A 22,526-nucleotide genomic window follows, 5' to 3' on the forward strand; every position below is an offset into this window, starting at 1 on the left:
GTATGCGTGTATGTCTACGCCATTAACGTCCGCGTCATTCCGCGTGTCTGTACACGCAGTCAAATCTCCAGTCATAAATGCCATTAACCCCAGTGACGGTTAAGTTTAGGGATGGGGTTGAGGTAAGTCATATCTTTTTTTTACCTAGGATAGTAGGGAGCAGTCATAAATGCCAATAACCCCAGTGACGGTTAGGTTTAGGGACGGGGTTGAGGTAAGTCATATATTTATATAACGTTAAGTCAACGGCGTTCATAAACACGCTGAAAGGCGATTATGCGTCTTGATAGCACGCCAAAAATGGAAATTCGAATTGGCGTGTCATACACACGCTACTTCATGAGATCAGTCTGCTTGATTGGAGATAGCTCTCCAAGGGACCGTTTACATATCGCATTTTTTGCGTGTTCAACTTCGCTCAAATGTAGGCACGTGGAAAGTGACACGCTCATTTTTTCCAGGCACAGTAAAATGAAAAAGTTTCTGCTTTCTAGAATGCTGCAAACGTACCGCAGTTCATGTGACAAGAACCAACTAGTCAGCTTCACCCTTACCGTAACAACATTGAAAGCTCAGTCAACATGAAGAATGGGGGTGTACTCAAACACTACTGGTATATTTCTCTGAACTCAGTAAATAAATCTTGTAGCAGAGCTACAGAAAACATTTTTCGGTGGTGGAAATCCATTAGCTACCAAAAATTTGCTGTTGTGTGCAGTGCATGGTTGCATTGCAACGACAGACGCCACCGGAAAATCTGATCAAATTTTACTAAAAGATAAGCTAATGTGCATTATAAATGTCAGTAATTTATCTTTTTTTTTTTACTCATTCTTTTTATAAAAGAATTATCTGAAATATGTGAAGTTTATCTTTTTATAAAACCTTTTTTTTGTCAAAACTTTATTTGAACTTGTACCTACACGTTAGTAAATAACATGGTGCAAGACACTCTTTTGAAATCTGGGGGGTATTGCACAAAAGCAAGATAAGGGATTAAGCTGGGATTTTCCAGTTATCCTGGCTGAATTTAGCCCTGACTCGGTTGCACGAATGGAGGCTAAATTAATCTACATTAAGTTACTATGGAGATTTACACTTTGCAGCTAGCCTGCTCCAGAGCAGGCTAACAGCAGGCTAAGATTAATCCTAGTGATTTATCGACTAGTTCCTCCCTAAATCCTACTAGATATTAATGTTTTAGTTACTTTATGCTCCTGCATTAAAATACTAGATATACTGCCATTCATCTAAGAATGCGTACTGATATTTTAGTTATTATTAAAAACTGCTGTTTATTTCACTGTCAGAGGTTTGATGAATATATTATTTGAGATTCAAAGTGTTTATTGGCATACACCTGCAGTGAGGAAAGCAGATTTTCCTGAGCAATTATAACTTCGCTGTCCACAATAAATGCCAACACAATGCAAAAGAACTATACTATACAATATGAGAAATAGAAAGACTATGTATATCTATGCAAATTTAGAGTAGAAATGTATAGTTGAATGATAAAAAAAATTATAGGCTATTTTATTGCAGTTGATGAGATAATAAGAAATGGCTCATTAAGTCGTAAATGTGGTTTCATGTAACAACAAGGTCAATATATAGTATATATAGACTAAAGATTTGTTTTTCCTATTCACAATGGCTTGCCCTTTGTTGGATGATGTAGTTGATGAGGAAGTTTTAATACTCAGACGAGCATTCAGCCATGAAAGAGTCATCCGAGATAGGGCAGACCCATTGGACCCATTGCTGTGGTGAAGTCTTGGGTTGGAGGGCCACCCCCGTACCAGATATATGACTTTTTTTATTGCTAAAATCAGCACAGACGATTAAATGTCAGCAAACATGTCACCATGTTCTCTGCAGACAAGTCACTTACCAGCCTGCAAAATATTCTTGTATTTAATCTAGACTTTCTGCCAAGTCCTTTTTTGGCCAGACATGTTTGTTCTTTAAGAGGAATAGATACAAATGATAAAATAGATTAGATGGATAAAAATAGTGCAAAATATCTGATTATAGATTACATTAAATCAATTAGAAACAAAACCTACATAGAAATAGATAAGAGTAAAAAGATTAAAGAGATAATAGACATAAAATACACTAAATATAAAAAATATACACATAGTAGGTAAGTGTTTGCAATTATTCTTCATGTTAAATGTATGTCCACTGGTCACATTTAAGGCAAAATATACAATTATTTTTTTAAATGACAAGTAACTCCTCAAATTGTAATTATGAGGGTTACAATGGAGCACTGCACACTCAAATGCTCGGTTGTTTTAAACCAATTTTGGGTCAAATATGGACAAACCCAGCTGTTGGATTGAATTTATTAATTGCATTTTTAAATCCAACATTTGGGTTTGTCCATATTTGACCCAAAATTGGCTTAAAACAACCCAGCATTTTTTTAGAGTGTGGTTATTTATGGACTTAGCATTCAATCGGTCGCTATTGTTTGCCAGGCATTCTCTCTTTGTTTTATTACAGCATCTGTATTGGCTTTTTTACATATTATATGTTTCATTATATGTTTCACTTCTTCATACGTTTCCATAAGAAGCTGTTGCTCATTAGGTGAAAAGTATGCCGCACGCGTTTTGTCCATTTTTGGATCGGTGATTCTGTGATCGATTTCGCGCTCTTTTTAAGAATGCCGTGAACGTGCATTTATCCAAACTATATACACCTGGCTTGACATAGCCGCGCGTTCTCATCCTGGCTCATCAAACGTGCAACGGATTAAGCCAGGATGCACTGATCAGACTAGGTCAAACCGCGACTGTTCAGTTATTCTGGCTTTCTTAATTCTACTTTTGTGCAATACCCCTCTGGTCATTATTTTTAATGCTATTATTTTAATGTTTATGTAAACAAAAAGGTCATATTGATGCTAATTTTATATGTTAATTGCTAGTTTTTGACATAAACCTTGTTGATTTAGTACCTTTGGAACAGGATTCGTTGACAACCGTGATCATTATGGTCACTATAAAATTAAATTAAATAAAAATAAATAAAATTAAATAATGAAATTAAATCTTCATGCCATTTTTTCTCTAGTTATGATCAACTAAAAGCAACTATATGTACTTTTACAGTATAATATGCAAAGTACAATTTTCTATTAAAAAAATGAATCTCTGATTCTGTTATTTTCTCTGACATGTGACATACAGGCCTACCAAACTCTTTTAGGTCTAAAACAGTTTGGATAGTTATGAGACATTATTTAAGAGATTTAAGTAGGCTATTATATTACACGAGTAGCTCTGCCAATTTAATTGGTTAAATTGATTAATTGTCTTAAAGAGGTTGGTGAAGAAGATTGAACATGATTTCACCAAGTACTGTATATTCCTGGATCAATATCTTTGCTCATCCTGGAACAACATTCCAATCAACCAATCAGATTTGAGGGAGAAGTTAACAGTGTATGTCAAGTTTATGCTAACAACCAGGGTTAGGTGCTTTTACACCAGTGTTATTCACCTATCATGTCCGTCTTATTTTAGGGATAAGTTAGGTTTAGGGATGAGGATGGGGGGGAAAAGGATTTCACAAAGTAAAACATGTTCCTGGATCAACATCCTTGTTGACAACATTCCAATCAACCAATCAGATCTGAGGGAGGTTTAAAGTTAATGTCAAGTTTAGGCTTGCAACAAGGGTTAGGGGCTTCTGCTTCTACATTAGTGTTAGTCATCATTTCCCTCAGGTTTAAGGGATATGTTATAGGTTTATATTTAGGGGTAAGGATAGGGTTATGTTTTTGGACAAAATTGTTGTTCCAGGATTAACAAAAGATCAACATCCAGGAACATGTCTTACTTAGCAAATCACTGACTCTGAGGGTGAAGAAAAGCATGACACAGACAGCTTAGGTTAAGGCTTAAGCTACAATGCTGAAAGGAGAGTGAGCACTTTATACTAACATATTTGACAAACCACATGCAAAAGGCTGGAGCGATCCACTCCCGTGCATGAATCCCACAGTCCAACCACATGGCCCTCTTCACCTCATCTCTCCTGCCTGACAGCTGCAGCATGAAGACAGACAACCAGATAGTCATAATTTAAATTGTGGATGTGTCTGTAATGTGTTTAAAAAACATATTTAAAGAACACTCACATCTCTAGTAAATCAATTCTTACTGTAATACAATGAGTGTACCTTTATAACATAGAGTGGCCGCTTCTCAGAAGATGACCCAATAAGAATAACTTTCACCATGTCTGAATGATCTAGGCTGGTCTTATTTATCCAGTAATAGATCTGAGAGAAAAAAGTTGGTCAAATTGTAATTTTCAGTGAAATTAATGCAAAGGTCGAGATAAATTTTAAATTGTTTGCCAATTTACATCTTCTAAGGAATGATATCTCTCGTAGAACACGCCTCCACTCCGTGGATCTGATGTATCGTTTCTGGTCTGCATCCCAACCAGTGCTGGTGTGTTTTCCAAAAGAACTCTGTACAAATATCAAAAACTAGTTTTGAGTCTTAAAAAATCAATTAGTTGCTTTTTAACACATCAGATAAATTCTGAACATAATAGTCTGTCCTAAGCATAGACTGTAAAAAATAGGTCCTAAGTATAAATGCGAACACTCATTTAAATAATCTTTATAAATAAAACTAAAAAGTTACCTTAAATGTTTCTATCTATCTATCTATCTATCTATCTATCTATCTATCTATCTATCTATCTATCTATCTATCTATCTATCTATCTATCTATCTATCTATCTATCTATCTATCTGTAACGGAGTTTAAAATAATGTTTATAAATTCATGCTTTAAATTGGCAAACTTCCAATTGGCTTTTGCGTCACTCGCATTTACGTGCGTGATATTGTGGGCGGAGTTACGTTACCAGGCAGCCAGCAGAGTTTCACATCTCTCCTGCTGGTAAGTCGCATCAAAAAGTGCTGTGTCATTAAAAACAGAGTTTTATATTTTAAAGTGCAAAGATGGATTTAAATACTGCACACACGTTTACTTCATGACATCTGTCAGTCCCTAGCTCTGTCAGTCGAGTCAAATATGTTATTTGCGATGGTAAAATGTGATGACTGTGTAGCCTATGTTAATCTGCTTGTGAACTCCGATTCTCTGTTGATTCCATTTAAGATCTGTGAGCAACATTTAAGATGCGTGAATGCACTGCCCACTCTAACCAGTGTTGGTTGTTTGTCTCAGGAATGTTTTTATATTCAAATTTGTCATCTTCTGTGTATAAATGTATTAGCTGAGGTAGCATTAGCACACGTGCTGTGTGCTCACATGTGCTGCGTGCTCGCACCAAGCGTGCCGCACAAGCCCTCAAAAGTGAAGCCAAAACGTCTCGATCGACCCCCTGTGACCGGTCCTACCCAGATAGCAAACTGACATTGAATCAACGTGGAAATATGACATCGAAACAACGTTGATCTGACATTGTTTTGCTCATCGAATTAACGTTGAACCAACGTCAGACGCGTCATTCTTTCAAAACTAACGGAAAATCAACTTGAAATCAACGCGTTGTTTCAACGTTATGAAAGCAAACCAATTTTCGATTTTCATTTAGCTTTGAAGAATGCCGCGTCTGACGTTGGTTCAACGTTAATTCGATGAGCAAAATCAACGTTGTTTCAATGTCATGAGAGACGTCGTTTCCACGTTGATTCAATGTCAGTTTGCTGTCTGGGTAGTATAGCTCATAAATCCCGCCTCCCCATGTTATTCAATGGGACGCGAGACCAACTAAACAATTAAATTACACTTCACATATCCTTTTTCCAAAGATAGTTTCTGTCATTTACTGTAGTTTCTATCACGTTGATGTAATTTCAAGTGTTCGTTTTTTAAAATAAGTTTGTTTTTAGTTAGTTATGTGATAAAAACGGTGCTGTGACATCATGATTGACAGCTGTGATTGACAGGTTCTCTGTGCGAGGTAGTCACTGAAGCACCAGCGGACTTTTTCCATAATGTTGATTATGTGGTCAGTTGTTGTATTTACCTTATTTTAACGAGGTTCTGCAATCAGCAGACACCATTGGAGAAGAACGAAGCAGACAGAGGACACTTAATGAAAGTGCGGGGCGTGTGCTTGCGTTTGATTCAGCACGAAGGAGGGCGCGGCCTTGATTTCGCGGCTTTACTTCCTGCTCACGACTGCGCATGACTGTTCCCGAAACACGCAAGTGCGCAGACTCAGGTCCCAAGATGTCAGCGTCATATCGAGACACTGGCGGCTACAGTTCTCTCCGATGGAAAAGAGCGGAGGGGCGTCGTCCATCTTTTTTTACAGTCTATGGCTCGCACGTGCTGGACAGAGTGACTGCGCCATTTTAGGTGCCTGTTCCTTTCTTTCTGTTTTTCATTTTATACCAAAAATATGAAAATCATGGTGGCTTAAATTTATTGTCTGTCTGCAATTGTAAATTGATGAGAAATGAGAACAGAGACAGTGAGTTATACTTTATTTCTTTAATGTATGTCTTATTTTTAGTTTAATTCCACTATACGATCACCTTGTAAAATGTACGAGCAGAGTTTCACATCTCTCCTGCTGATCTGTGAGCAACATTTAAGATGCGTGAATGCACTGCCCAATCTAACCAGTGTTGGTTGTTTGTCTCAGGCTCAGTAAAAACTACTCTTGAGTGACCATCCACCTGCTCTCCGTGTGATTCCATCCACACAAACACACACAGTCCCATTGGTGTCGTGACCCGTTGTTTCTTCAATCTAGATGGCTCCTGAAGCGGCCGAGGGTTCATCTTAAAGTTTCCGCTGGAGTCAGGTGGACACAGTTTTGCTCAGGAACGTTTTTTTTTAGAAACGACACTACTTTTATATAGAGACATTTGCATTTAAGCGACTTGCAATATTTGCGAAGGACAATTTGCTCATACAGTGAACTGCAAATTCAAAGTTTTTGATTTATTGTATTCATTTTTTTTTACGAGTACTATTGTTCACCATGAGTGGGTTTGATAACTGTCACACTCCAGTCTGTGGAAGTAAAGGTAGAGGATGGGGTTTATTGAGAGTGCCAAAGTCATTACAGTTCAGTGGGCCTGATGTACAGAGTGACGCTCATGTAGTCGTAGATAGTCACAGCCCAAATTCAGATCCATTGGGTTTTGAGGGCCCATCTACGAGTTATGATTCAGAAAATCCGAGACAGCAACAGGGTGTGTTTTCGTCTACTCCATACCCTAATGCACAGCCCCCAAATGTAGTCACCGCTATGACTGACATAATCAGCCAGGTTGGTCAGCAGATTGCTGATAGCATAGTCAACAGACTAAGCCCGACACACAAAGTTGACTCACCTTCAGTTGATGATTCCACCAGAAGTGTAACTGCTGATGGTGCAGCTTCACAAATGATGGACCTGATGCGAAGCCAGTTGTCTTTTTCCAAAAATGTGAGAGAACCTCCTAGCTTCAGGGGAGGAGTTTCTGATGCTGTTGACTTAAATGAGTGGATAGACATCATGAGAGACTATATTAAACGCAATAATTTGAGAAAAGAGCATCAAGCGGAAGAGATTATGATTCACCTAAGAGGCAAAGCAAGGGACGTGGTCAAGTTTGGCATAAGAAACTGTGACATTGACATTGTGCATAACCCTGATGTGATCTTTAGCATTCTCAGGAAACACTTTGAAGCTGCTCCTTGCTCCCCTCTCCCGCTGGCTGACTTTTATTCCACCTTACCCAGACCAGATGAAGATGCCTTTGAGTACTGGATCAGACTAAACCGTGCTGTTGACATCGCTGCTGAGCGTTTGAAGGAACAGGGTAAAGTACTGGATTGTCCTGGAACAGAGGTAACCCGCATGTTCATCAGACACTGCCCATGTAAAGAGCTTGCAATCACCTTTCGATCTAAGACAATTGACGTATGGACTGTGCGAGAAGTTCAGGATATTTTGAATGAGTATCTCTCAGATTACAGTCTTGTATCCACAGTAAGAAAAACAGCACCCACTAAAATACCTGTGAACAGAACCGAAGTGGAACTGTCATCTGCAGCACTTCCAGCTCCTTATGATGTTCAGCAGTCCAAGTCTCTGGAAGCATCTGCATTGGAGCGTGTCATGAGCTTACTGGAAAAAGTCCTGTTAAGAGAATCTGACAGCAAAAAGCCAGGTACACGTTTGAAGCCCAAAGTGAGTCTTCCAAGAGTGAAAGGCCTCAATGATCTGCCCTGCACTGTCTGTTCGAGCCCTGATCATTCTGGGCTCACGCATTGTCTTGACAAGAAGTTGTGCTTTCAGTGTCACTCTCCTGATCATTCCCGCTTTGTCTGTCCTGAGAGGGTGTCATCACCCTCTTCCCAAGGGCTGGGAAACTAGAAGATCTGCGTTCAGAGGAGGACAGCGTGGATCGTGACTTTATTCCTCCAACCCAGTGTTGTATGGATGATCCATCCTCAGTTTATAGTCTTTCTAGTTCCGTTGAGCCTGCAGGGACAACTGTGATATTTCAGAACACTCACAGAGTACAGCGAATTGATAGTCTCTTTTACACACCAGCGACACTATGGGGCGACCTTCAACTGAAAGCCATGGTTGACAGTGGCTCCATGGCATGCACGATGAGTGAAGCTGCTGAAAGTCTCTTGTTACAAACCAAGCCAAATCTACAAAAGTTTCCTGCTGGTGATGTTGTCATAATTGGTTGTGGCGGACAGCGTGTTACCCCAAAAGTGATGTACTGTATGAGCTTGAACTCTCAGTTTACGCCTGCAAGATGATTGTTCCAGTCTTAGTGGTTCCAGGCCAAACCGACGATTTGATTCTGGGCAGCAATGCTATCAAGTGGCTAATTCAAAAAATGAAAGAGACTGATGAGACTCGTGTCCAACACAGTTAACTCAGAAGATGTTGAATGTCACCAATTCCTATCTCTGCTTTCTAACGTGGAACGATGGAAGGGTGAAGACATGCCTGATAAAGTGGGCACAGCTAAGTTGAAAGAGAAAATAGTTCTAGAACCACACCATGAACACCTTGCCTGGGCTCAGCTTCCTGAGTCAACTTCTGTTTCTGTAGGGAGCACAGTCATTGTCGAGCCTACCCTGTGTAAATGCCGTCCAAGGAACGTGATTATAGGATGAGTCATCACACCTATGTGGGGCAGTAGATGGGTGCCTTTCAAGATAATGAACCCTACAGACAAAGTTATCGTCATTAAGAAAAACAAATAGATTGTGGACGTTTTTACCTGTATCGCCGTGGAGGAGTTGTCTACAGCTGAGTCTTTGAAGTGTAACGTTCAGTGTGCTGCAAGTTCTACAAATCATGTGCGGACTAGTGATGAGAGAAGGAACCTGCTGGATAAATTAGGACTACGGGATCTGAAGCTACTGACTTTGTTCACAAAATCCACTTCGTGGACGAGAAGCCATTTCGACTCCCTTATCGACGTGTAGCCCCCAGTCACTATGATAAGCTGCGCACTGCCTTGAATGAGATGGAGGTTAAAGGCATTATAAGGAAGTCTCAGAGTGAATATGCATCTCCGCTAGTATTAGTGTGGAAAAAGAATGGTGACCTTCGTATCTGTACTGATTTTAGATGGCTGAATGCAAAGACAGTGAAGGACGCTCACCCACTCCCACACCAAGCGGATGCACTCGCAGCTTTGGGGGGTAACATTTTCTTTTCGACAATGGACTTGACTTCTGGCTTTTATAATGTTCCCTTGTTCGAAGAGCATAAGAAGTACACCGCTTTCTCCTCTCCGTTCGGCCTTCATGAGTACAATCGTCTACCTCAGGGTTTGACCAATAGTCCGGCTACCTTTATGAGGATGATGATGTCCATTTTCGGGGATGAGAATTTCACATGTCTTCTCTGCTACTTGGACGATCTGATGGTTTTTGCTCCAAGTGAACAAATAGCTCTTGACCGATTGGAACTGGTCTTCTCACGCCTGTCTAAACACAACTTAAAGCTAGCGCCGAAGAAGTGCATGTTCCTCAGGAGATCTGTCAGATTCTTGGGACACATTGTCACTGGGAATGGTGTCCAGACTGACCCAGAAAAGGTGAAGGTGATTAGTGACATCCAGACTACCGATCTCATGGAAGCAGATGGCGTGACTCCTTCTCAGAAGAAGATTCGTTCTTTCCTGGGCATGATCTTGTATTATCAGCATTTCATTATCGACTGTTCTGCTAAGGCAAAACCTCTTTTCAAACTTCTATCAGATCGTTCAGAGAAAAGAACTCAGAGGAACTGTAGCCGTGTGAAGAAGCCGCTCAGTGCTGTGAAACTCACCTGTGGATTGGACTAGTGAGTGTCGAACTGCTTTTGAGTCTTTGAAGCAGGACTTGTTGCACAGTGTGACTCTAGCACACCCAGATTTCAGTCACGACTTTATTCTCTCTGTTGATGCTTCATTTGATGGGATAGGAGCTGTGTTATCTCAGGTGCCGCCTGGAGAGAAGGTTGCACGTCCAGTTGCTTTCGCCAGCAAACACTCTCCAAGTCTCAGATGAACTACCCAGCACATAGACTCGAATTTCTGGCTTTAAAGTGGGCTATTTGCGACAAGTTTAGCCACGGGTTAAAAGGGAGACATTTCACTGCATGGTCTGATAATAACCCACTGACCTATATTCTTACCGAACCCAGATTGGATGCGTGTGAACAGCGATGGGTGGCGAAGCTTGCTGCATTCCACTTTGACCTGAAGTATGTGCCAGGCACAAAGAACATTGTTGCAGATGCCTTGAGCAGAGAACCCTTTGTCAAGTCTTGTGTTAGCCATCGTCTGTTGAAAGAACCATACGTGTCTCTCTTGGATGAGGTAAATGGAGTTGTTACAGGAACCGTGCAAGATGCCTTTCGTGTTACTAACAACTGTCAGAATGTCGAAGCTACTGGTAATGGAACTGAGAACGAGCTAGAGGATAACGCGAATGACTCGTGTCCTGGATCTGTTGATGCTGCTGAAGTTTCTGCTGTTCTAGGTGCTCACTGCGATGGTGGAGTCAGTCCATTGCCCGTGACAAGTCCGACGTCACTCCAGCTTCCTGATGAAGACACATCTGTTGCAATCCCGTTCTCAAGACTCTCAAATCTCCAAGAGTTGGACAATGTAGTTGGTAGAGTCCTCCACTATGTTCGGAGATAAACGTCCTTCAAAGAGTGAGAAAGTAAAGGAACCTAGCTCTGTGACAGCTCTTTTGAAGCAGTGGAAAAAGCTGAAGGTTCGTAATCATGTACTGTACAGAGTCAAGAGGGATCGACTGATGAACAAGAAAATCTTTCAGTATGTTGTACCAGATTCCCTGAAGCATGACGTCCTCCGTGGTGTCCATGATGCAGCTGGACATCAGGGTGGTGCAAGAACTCTCTCTCTAGCAGCTGAAAGGTTCTTTTGGCCAGGAATGAGTAAAGACATCAAGCTCTATGTGAAGAACTGCCAGAGGTGTGTTGTTGGAAAAACCCCTGAGCCAGATGCTCGTGCGCCTCTTGAGCATATTCGCACCTCTGAACCTATGGAATTAGTATGCATCGACTTTTGGAGTGCTGAACAGACTTCAGGGAAGGTTGTCGATGTCCTAGTAGTGACAGATCATTTTTCTAAAATGGCACATGCCTTTCCTTGTCACAATCAATCAGCCAAACAAGTTGCACATCGCCTTTGGAATGACCTCTTCTGCATCTATGGATTTCCAAAGAGAATACATTCAGATCAAGGTGCAAACTTTGAAAGTAAGATCATTAAGAATTTGCTTGAGATGGCTGGTGTTCAGAAGCCCTATGGGTAATGGTATAGCAGAACGTTTCAATAGGACATTGGGCAATATGATTAGAGCTCTTCCCGAGAAATCTAAGGTGAGGTGGCCACAGCTTCTAAGAACTTTAACCTTCAGTTACAACTGTACTGTGCATGAAACCACTGGGTTCGCCCCTTTCTATCTCATGTTTGGGCGTATTCCGAGATTGCCGATCGACATCATGTTTCAGCATGTCCTTTGTGATGAGAAAGTGGTCAGTCACCATGAGTTTGTCACTGCACTGAAAAGAGATCTGAGTGCAGCTGGTGAAATTGCCCGGAAACACAGTCTCAAAGAGCAGAACCGTCATGCCGTTCTTTACAATCGGAAAGTCAGAGGTTCATCCTTGCAAGTGGGAGATAGAGTTTTGCTGGCTAACCGTGGAGAAAAAGGCAAGAGGAAAGTCTCGGACAAGTGGGACTCTGTTTTGTATGAAGTTCAATCAGTGAAACCAGAGATTAATGTGTACAGGTTTAAGGATGTTCAGAGTGGCAAAGAAAAAGTGGTGCACAGAAATCTATTGCTGCCAGTCAATTTCTTATCATGGGATGATGGTGAAGAATCAGTTCGATCAGATTCTACTGATGCTACCTGTGGAAGTGCTCTTGAACCCGCTCTGATGGATGATTCTGACCCTGTTTCAAAGACATCAGAATGGTTACTGCAGATGGATGGAACGCATGCCAGTGACGATATGCAAGATGTCAGTTGTGGTGTTTCAGATATGTCTGATAAGATTACTCCTGAGTGCTCTGGCAATGATCAGTACAGTCTGGAACCTGAGCATGTTCCTCAACCTGCTGAAAGTGCAGAAAATTTGCCTGGAACCATTCCAAATGAGTACCCCAGTTGTTTGCATGAACCTGAAAATAGACTTGACCCTGTCATTTGCAGTCAACCCACAAGTACTCTTAGGGACCACGTCACTACACGATTAGGGAGATCAGTTAAGCCCCCTAACAGACTTATTTGTGAGATTGAAAGTCAGAAAATTGTGGACCGTGATTTGAAAAGTGACCCACAAGTTATTTTTCAAGGAACTAACTTTGTTGTTGAATTGTTAAGGAACATTTTTGTTTAAAAAATCTGAGTCTAAATAATGAGTCATCTAAGAGTTAATTGTTTAGAGAATGACATTGAAGTGAGTTTTTCTTGACTCTGAGAAGAGTTTGTTGTTTCCATCAAAAGATATTTGAAGAGCAGAGATACATTTGTAATTGCTAGGAGCGTGTAGACTGCACCTCCTATAGTCTGTGTTAAGTGTGGAACCTGGTACCATTTCATTCTTACACACTTCCTGGGGAAGGGATAAATTCTGACATTGTATTGTAAAGCTCTTTTACTCACACCTGTTTTTTTGTGCAATCTCTACTGTATATTTAGTTTGTTACATATGCTGGTTCTAGCCCAATTTAGCAAAATTTAGGGGGTGCATGTAACGGAGTTTAAAATAATGTTTATAAATTCATGCTTTAAATTGGCAAACTTCCAATTGGCTTTTGTGTCACTCACGTGCGTGATATTGTGGGCGGAGTTACGTTACCAGCCAGCAGAGTTTCACATCTCTCCTGCTGGTAAGTCGCATCAAAAAGTGCTGTGTCATTAAAAACAGAGTTTTATGTTTTAAAGTGCAAAGATGGACTTAAATACTGCACACAAGTTTACTTCATGACATCTGTCAGTCCCTAGCTCTGTCAGTCGAGTCAAATATGTTATTTGCGATGGTAAAATGTGATGACTGTGTAGCCTATGTTAATCTGCTTGTGAACTCCGATTCTCTGTTGATTCCATTTAAGATGTGTGAGCAACATTTAACCCTTGTGCTGCATTAGATTTTTAACACCGTTGAGTGCATTAAGGACCAAAAATGGCCACATATTAAACATTGCCTAAAATATTATATATTATTATTATTTTCCACTTTTACCAAGTTAAATCTTTTAACCAGCATCAGTCCTCATCATAACTACCAAAAATGTATTCAATTTCAGGATTTTAACCCTTTAATTACCAGTTTTGTTTGCGAAACCATCGATTTGTATAAGAGGAAAAAACACAAAAATTCAATTATTTTCAATAAACTAAATGCAAAGAGAAAACTTTAGATTTGGATTATCACAGTCCCACTTTGCAAAAAATCCCACTTAGCGCGTTAGAGACCAAAAATGGCCACCTATTAAACATTGCCTATTGCCTAAAATAAGGTGCATTTCCACCCATAGGGAATAAATATGTAGTGACGTCATCTGGTGGAATACACTATATAATGCAAATATAATGCTTTTGCTTGTTTGTGCAAAAATCATGTTTCATGTATTACTGACAGCCTCAGATTTAAACAACGTTTTAATGGGTTTCAATGGGCCATTTTTGGTCTTTATGGTGCTGAGTGTTACTATTTGATCTACACAGTGTGTGTTATAGATATTTTGCAAAATGGGATCACATTTTTTACATGTATCCAAAAAGTCACAATTTTGCCAAATTTCATACCATTTGCATTAAAACAGCCAAAATGGTCAAAGAAATTAAACTGCAAAAGACCAAAAATGTCCCTAATGCAGCATAAGGGTTAAGATGCGTGAATGCACTGCCCACTCTAACCAGTGTTGGTTGTTTGTCTCAGGTATGTTTTTATATTCAAATTTGTCATGTTCTGTGTATAAATGTATTAGCTGAGGTAGCATTAGCACACGTGCTGTGTGCTCACATGTGCTGCGTGCTCGCACGTGCTGGACAGAGTGACTGCGCCATTTTAGGTGCCTGTTCCTTTCTTTCTGTTTTTCATTTTATACCAAAAATATGAAAATGATGGTTGCTTAAATTTATTGTCTGTCTGCAATTGTAAATTGATGAGAAATGAGAACAGAGACAGTGAGTTATACTTTATTTCTTTAATGTATGTCTTATTTTTAGTTTAATTCCACTATACGATCACCTTGTAAAATGTATGATCAGAGTTTCACATCTCTCCTGCTGATCTGTGAGCAACATTTAAGATGCGTGAATGCACTGCCCACTCTAACCAGTGTTGGTTGTTTGTCTCAGGCTCAGTAAAAACTACTCTTGAGTGACCATCCACCTGCTCTCCGTGTGATTCCATCCACACAAACACACACAGTCACATATCTATCTATCTATCTATCTATCTATCTATCTATCTATCTATCTATCTATCTATCTATCTATCTATCTATCTATCTATCTATCTATCTATCTATCTATCTATCTATCTATCTATCTATCTATCTGTCTAGTGTCTATCTATCTATTAGTCCATAATACAACAAACTGAACAGATTTGCATACCTATAAGTAATGCCATGTTTGCGTAGAAGTTCAGTGACAAACTCCACACTTGTTGGCTGAATGTAAAGGTGAACCTCAGTATTTGTTGTAATGTAACTGGGCGAAGCAGGTTGCCACAATACTGTCTGAACAAGCACAGAACATAAGTTTACATGTCAGCTGAAACTCACAGGTGTGTCAGATCAATAAATCAAATCAATTTACCACCAATATTTGTAAAATGATTCTTACTTAAATTCTTGTGTAACTACAGTATGTAGATATTGCATCTCAAATTTGATATTCAGGTAATTTGACAGGTAACACTTTACAATAAGGTTCATTAGTTAATGTATTGATTACAGTAACATTAACTAACAACGAGCAATACATTTGTTACTGCATTTATTCATCTTTGTTAATGTAACATACATTTACAGTAATAACTTTATCCATATATTAGTTTATAAAGACAGTTGTTCATTGTTTGTTCATGTTACCTCACAGTGCATTAACTAGTGTTAAGAAATACAACTTTTGATTTTAGAAATGTATAAGTAAATGTTGAAATTAATATTAATATTAATAAAATATTAATAAAATATTAATAAAAAACCTTATTGTAAAGTGTTACCGATATTCGCAATCATCCCATGACAGAATGCTAGTCAACAGATGGCAATAAATAACCTCTCACCTCATTGTGACTTGTCATGTTCCGCACTGTGTTCACATCTTCCTGTGTGGATACAGTGATGGACAAAACCTGGTCACTGTGCATTAATAGAGAAACAACAGCAGTCATTTCAATTGCTATGTAGGAGGATATGCAGATGAAGGGGCAATAATGTTAAGAAAAAAAAAACTAATCACATGCAAGTACTTTATATAGAACAATATGGATACATAATTATTCACAATAACCACTTCGGTAGGATATACCGTTTTCTGTCTATTTAAAAGATTTGGCTGCCATTATATCATAACAAAGTTATTCATAGTCTACTTGTATTTTAACAGTAATCCATCAGAGCTACAATGTACGTATCCACATTTAATCGATGAACACACATTCAAGAATATATTTTAAATGGAGAATAAAAAACAAAACCACTGTCAAAAATTGCATTGGAACAAAGAATCTCGGTGAGATGATTTTTTTTTTCTCCTGTAAGAAGCTTAATTGTTTACAGGTAGATTTCACATGGATTACAATAAACAATTTTAAAACACTATCTTAGCTTTCTAAATGTTGACATATTACGGAAGTATTTGGTCTTGGGTGTTGCTACAGCCAACAACTCAATTAATAAAAATATAGGCCTAACTATATAATGCATAAAAAAAAGAAAATAATAATTTACTTACTGTTCCGATTTGCAGATACATTTCTCAAGAAAGATGTTAAAACATATCAAGTAAGCCAGTGGTAAAAGGGGCCTCATTTTTTTTGTTCTGTCTTCAAATAGTTTGTGCAATAATGTAGACAAGGTAAGAGGTCAGTATTGATCTATAACTGTTTGTTTGCTGGTTAAAATGTAGCCTACCTTGAATTGGCTTGGTGCAGCCTATTTCAAATGTTTGTAAAATGTTTATAAGAACTGAATTTTTTTTTTCAAATTAGATATGAAAACAAATTTGTCATCATTCAATCTTAATAGTAAATTTGAAAATGTCTTGCCTGCGATGAGAAAAACATATAGGGTAACGATTAGCCTGACTTCGTCATACTCATATTCAAGAGAAAATATGAGTCTGAAACTCCTCCGTTGGGCTTTGATTATGAGGCGTGTCATAACCGAACCAGGAAAAAAAAAAAAAAAAAACCTCTGCACTCAATACAGTCGGCAACGCGTCATAGTTGGGGGGCGTGGTCGGTGTGGGGGAAAGCAGCGCGACCATCCTATGTATTTGAATGACAAAAATGTCATATTGCGAGTCATTTATGCCTGCCGACCGGCAACGGTACATTGCAAAATTAACTTTAATAGGTTATGATTGCCCTTATTCAATTAAAAACTGGGTCAATGACCCAACCAAATGGCCGGAGGTGTCGTTTCCAGACTATTGTTATCTGGTTGAATCTCCAGGTAAGACATCGTGGAAACTACCGGCAACACAAGCCTATTACTCAATCAACTTGCGTATAAGTTACTATAAGTCCATAAAACCATGTCACTTACCAATTGTACGTATGCTTCACTCCAAACTATTAATCCTTTTGTAAAACGGTGATCAGTAGTAGTAGCTGTGAAGTTGCAGAGGGACTTTGCTGACAGTTATCCGAATTCTCACAGACTGCAGTCTGATAACCTTCAGCTGATAACGCTAATGTGACTGAGACATCCATTATGAAAAACAACTAAAGGAATCTTGTAGTATTTGAGGACAAAATATTATCGTAACGTTAATCCTATAGGAATATTATAGTATTTTGGGACATAGCCTAGAAGTATAGGTATTAATGAACATCACAGAAGTATTATACACTACTATAGAATACTAATAGCCAAAGGATTACTATAGTTCTTTTTCGTAAGGGATGTAACGTCAGACAAATCTGGCCCACTGCCTAATACGAGTTAAACATCTACTACTATGTCACACAGGGATCTACTCACACAGTAATCTAATAAGATATGATTAATTTTGCCATTTTGTCCTCCTATCCGGTCCTGTATGTATGTAAGAAAGGCTGCAGAACTTCAATTTATAATTTGTTATTTTATTGGTGGTACAGAAAACGAATCGGTTACCTAACGTAACCTCGGTTCTCTCTAGATGAGGGAACGAGTATTGCGTAAGCTAGCTTACGCCACGGGAAAGATTAATCTTTGCTGAGAAGTTGAAGCCAAAAAATGATTCCATAATTTTGTAATCATTGTCAACGCAGTCTCTCTGAGGCAGACCGTGAGCGGGGCTAGCTAGCAGCTCATTGGTTCGTTCAGAGAGAATGCACGATCCTATGGGAGAGCGGCGCTGAGCCCGCGGCCAATGAGCGGACGGCGCTCGCTCATTGCGTCAGAGCCCGCCGAAAGGGGCGTGGCTACAGTGTATAAAACTGGCTCTCCCAGGCTCGGTAGTTGATTTCTTTCAGCATGAAGCGAAACGCTGATGGCGCAAGCACGGCCGGGAACGCAATACTCGTTCCCTCATCTAGAGAGAACCGAGGTTACGTTAGGTAACCGATTCGTTCTCTTACGAGAGGTTCTCTCGTATTGCGTAAGCTAGCTTACGCTACGGGAACATCTGGTCAACGCTGTGCGCGCTATGTAACCACTAAGCATCCCAGGGGGAAAACACCGGGGGAATCTTAAGGTGGAAAAAGACAATAAGGCGGCCAGCATAGCGGCCGTTATCATCTAATGCAAAACGCCCTTAAGGCGGCCGGTGTTCTGTCGATCTGTCCTACCTTGTCAGATTTTCCTACCGTAGCGCAAAATTATAGCCATATCTATCGGTTCTTCCTACCTCGTAAAATCCTACTGAGCGTTTCTGCTTCGCGTCAGTGACTAAGTTACATAAAATATTTCTGTGTAACTTTGCCGAATTTTCTTATTAGGCCATGTTACGGTGATTTTACAGTGCAAAGTAACGTTACCTCTTCAGATTGTCCTATGAAATAAACGATAGGATGATTTTACGTTGCAAAATGCCTCATCAGATTGTCCTACCAGTATGAAATAAACGAGTAGAATGATTTTACGTTAGTGTTTTCATGAAAAAAATGCTAATATGAATTTGCTTTGTATGAATGTGAGAGTAAACAGTTCTCATTACTGCTATATATCTTTGTATAGTAATAATTGACAAAAATAGTGAAAAACTTACCTCAGATGAAGAAGATCTCGCGCAAGTAGTAAAATATTATGGGCGTGTTGTTCAGCGTTACAAAAATGACGTATTATTGATGTGCGCATGCGCAGTAAGCCTTGGTAGGACAATCTGACGGGTAGGATGGAATGTCAGAACACCGGCATAGCGGGCCGTGAACGTATAACGCATAAGCACATAGGGGGGAAGCACAAGGGGCGAACCGGTTGTGATAGGACTCCCAATAGTGCAGCTTCTTATAGGAGAGCTGTATAGTACTAGACCGCCAGTAATTTAGCCTGTAAGGCGGGAACTTCCAAGTTATAGAATCTGATAAAAGTGGAGGGGGAGGCCCATCCCGCAGCCACACAAATGTCGTGAATGGAAATTCCGCAGGACCATGCCCACGATGAGGCCATGCCTCTGGTGGAATGAGCCCTGACGCCCAGCGGGCAAGGCAGGTCTTTTGAGGCGTAAGCAGAAGCAATAGCATCCACTATCCACCTAGACAGTGTCTGTTTAGAGGCGGCTAGACCCTTGGTGCGGCCGCCGAACGACACAAACAGCTGCTCCGAGCGTCTGAACGCAGCAGCGCGTGTAGTGTACACTCTCAAAGCCCGGACCGGGCAGAGGCGATCCGTGTCACTTTCACTATCGGATGCAGGCAGCGCCGATAGAGAGATCACTTGCGCCCTGAAGGGGGTACCAATCGCTTTTGGGACATAACCGTGTCTAGGTTTCAGAATGACAGTGGAGTCATTAGGTCCAAACTCAAGGCACGCGGCGCTAGAAGACAGTGCGTGAATGTCCCCCACGCGTTTTACTGAGGCAAGGGCAGCCAGAAAAACGTTTTTTAGCGAGAGGTATTTTAGCTCCACGGACTCGAGTGGTTCAAACGGTGGGGCTTTCAAAGCTTCTAGAACTATAGAAAGATCCCAGACCGGCACCGTGGGGGGGCGAGGGGGGTTCATCCTTCTGGCTCCCCTGAGGAAGCGGATGATTAGCTCGTCTTTGCCCAAAGACTGGGCGCGCCAGGGTTCAACGAACGCCGCGACGGCTGCCACGTAAACCTTTAGAGTGGATGGGGACCTGCCCTTATCCAGCATCTCCTGAAGGAACACGAGCAAAGACGAAACCTCGCACGTCCGTGGGTCCAAATTTTTGTCGGTGCACCATCTAGAGAACACAGACCATTTTGCAGCATAGAGCTTTCTGGTAGATTCCGCTCTGGCATGTTTGATCGTGTTCAGAACTCCTTCTGGCAAATCGACGAGTAGTCGTTGGTCACCCATGCATGAAGCGCCCAGCGCTGTGGATGGGGATGCCAGATCGAGCCGCGAGCTTGAGTGAGGAGATCTGCTCTGATTGGAATGGGCCACGGGGCTGTCCATGACAGCTGTGTGAGCTCTGGGAACCAAATCTGATTCTCCCAGCGCGGGGCTATGAGGAGCACCGAGTGGTGTGTGTCCCTGATTGTCTGAATGACCTGCGGTAGCAGAGAAATCGGGGGAAAAGCATAGAGCGGGCGGCGGGGCCAATCCTGGGCTAACGCGTCCTCGCTCTTTGAAAAGAATATCGGGCAGTGAGCGTTCTCTTCTGACGCGAAAAGATCTATCTCTGCTCTGCCGAATAGGCGCCACAATGTTAGAACTGTTGTGTGCAGGGACCATTCTCCGGGGAAGACAAGATTCCTGGACAGCATGTCTGGACCGTCGTTCAGATGGCCCGGTACGTGCGTCGCTCTGAGCGAGAGCAGGTCACTCTGGGACCACAATAGGATGCGGCGCGTCAGATGAAAGAGATTCTTGGATCTGACCCCGCCCTGACGGTTGATGTAAGATACCACGGCCGTATTGTCTGAGCGAATCAGGATGTGGTGACCGTGTATGCGCGGGAGGAAACGCTGCAGTGCGTTCTCGACCGCGATCATTTCCAGACAGTTTATGTGTAGGGAACTCTCCTGGCTTGACCACTGGCCAGCGGCCGGTGAGCCCTCGCAGACCGCACCCCAACCCGTGTTGGATGCGTCTGTCGAGATGACTTTACGGTGAGAAAAGGTTCCCATGGTAACGCCCCTCTGAAACCACTCGGTTACTGACCATGGTTGCAGTGCAGTGATACATGTCTGTGTAACCTTGATAATCTGGCGGCCCGTAGTCCACTCGCGGTGGGGTACACGGCTCTTTTAATCAGAGTTGAAGGGGGCGCATGTGAAGGAGACCCAGCTGTAGCACAGCGGAGGCTGAGGCCATATAACCCAGCATCCTCTGAAAAGATTTCAGGGATGTGTGGGTACCCATCCGAAAAGAGGCGGCTAGACGCTGAACACGGCGCGCGCGCTGTGCGGATAAGCGAGCCTTCATCTTGATAGAGTTCAAATCTATTCCAAGGAATGAAATAGTTTGACTGGGCTGGAGAGAGCTCTTTGTCCAGTTGACAGAGAGTCCCAGCGCTTTCAGATGGTTTAGGAGAACTCCGCAGTGTGACAGAAGCTCCGTCTGAGATTGTGCCAGAATCAGCCAGTCGTCCAGATAGTTTAAAATGCGCAGCCCCTGACTCCGCAGGGGGGCGAGCGCTGTATCCATGCACTTCGTGAACGTACGGGGTGCTAAGGATAGGCCGAACGGGAGAACGGCATATTGGTAAACCTGACCCTCGAAGGCGAAACGTAGGAATGGCCTGTGACGAGGATTTATCTGGATCTGAAAATAGGCGTCTTTCAGGTCTAGAGAGATGAACCAGTCCCCCTGGCGCATGTGCGCGAGGAGTTTTCTGACTGTGAGCATTTTGAACGGTCTCTTCATGAGCGCTTTGTTCAACACCCTGAGATCTAAGATCGGCCTGAGGCCGCCGTCTTTCTTGGGAACAAGGAAATAACGGCCGTAAAACCCCGACTCGGTCATAGATGGCGGAACTCTCTCTATTGCGCCCTTCTGCAGCAGCTTCGCTATTTCTGAGCGGAGCGTGTTCATCGCAGCTGGGCTGACCGTAGAATCGAGCCGAACGCGCGAGCGGGGCGGGTGGCGACGAAACTGTAATAGATAGCCATTCTTTATGATGCTTAGAACCCACGGGGAGATGCCGGGGATGGCTTCCCACGCTTCGCAGCATGCGGCTAGCGGTTGAATGGCAATTTTTCCCTGATTGCTGCACATAGCGGGCTGGTGTGGGCGCGCTTAGAATGTGTGTGGCAACGGGACTTACACTCAGAGAGGAGTTTCTGGGCCGTGAGACAGAGCGAGCAGAGGGGGGACACGCACACAGGCTCGTGGGCGTGTTTATGTTTTCTGCTACTAGAGCGGTCAGTGGCCGCTCTGAGAGAATGGGCTCTGTGGGAGACACGGGGCATATTGTGCTTGAGTGTATGCGTGAACACATGCTTGTGGGCACATTTTTTTACACTTGAGGCTTTTATGCTCTTTTTGTGAAATCTCTGAGTAGCCGTGAAAACGGATTTTTGTCGCTCGCAAGCGGGCATGGGAACCGGCTTGTTTGTGGCGGTAAACACTACTGTAGTCGGCGAGGCTTCGGGGACTAGCAGAGGACGAAACTTTGACGGCGGTCCGGCCGCAGCAGGAGAAGGCCGTCTTTTTCTCAGCTGTGCTAGG

General features: G+C 41.8%; 1 protein-coding gene across 1 annotated transcript in view; it reads right to left on the minus strand.

The window, feature by feature from the left end:
* cpb2 (carboxypeptidase B2 (plasma)) overlaps positions 1-16,596 on the minus strand; it is a 37,770-nt gene extending 21,174 nt beyond the window's left edge. Inside the window, exons 1-6 of the mRNA XM_039672361.2 lie at positions 16,474-16,596; positions 15,803-15,878; positions 15,127-15,251; positions 4,387-4,495; positions 4,199-4,300; positions 3,960-4,064 (exon numbers count right to left, since the gene is read on the minus strand). Coding sequence (XP_039528295.1) covers positions 3,960-4,064; positions 4,199-4,300; positions 4,387-4,495; positions 15,127-15,251; positions 15,803-15,878; positions 16,474-16,550 — 594 coding nt within the window. The 5' untranslated portion in view covers positions 16,551-16,596. The remainder of the gene's footprint in view (positions 1-3,959; positions 4,065-4,198; positions 4,301-4,386; positions 4,496-15,126; positions 15,252-15,802; positions 15,879-16,473) is intronic.
* Between the last annotated feature and the right edge of the window lie 5,930 nt (positions 16,597-22,526).

Source organism: Pimephales promelas, chromosome 6, assembly GCF_988280905.1.
Source record: "Pimephales promelas chromosome 6, fPimPro1.hap1.1, whole genome shotgun sequence".
Lineage (NCBI taxonomy): Eukaryota > Metazoa > Chordata > Actinopteri > Cypriniformes > Leuciscidae > Pimephales > Pimephales promelas.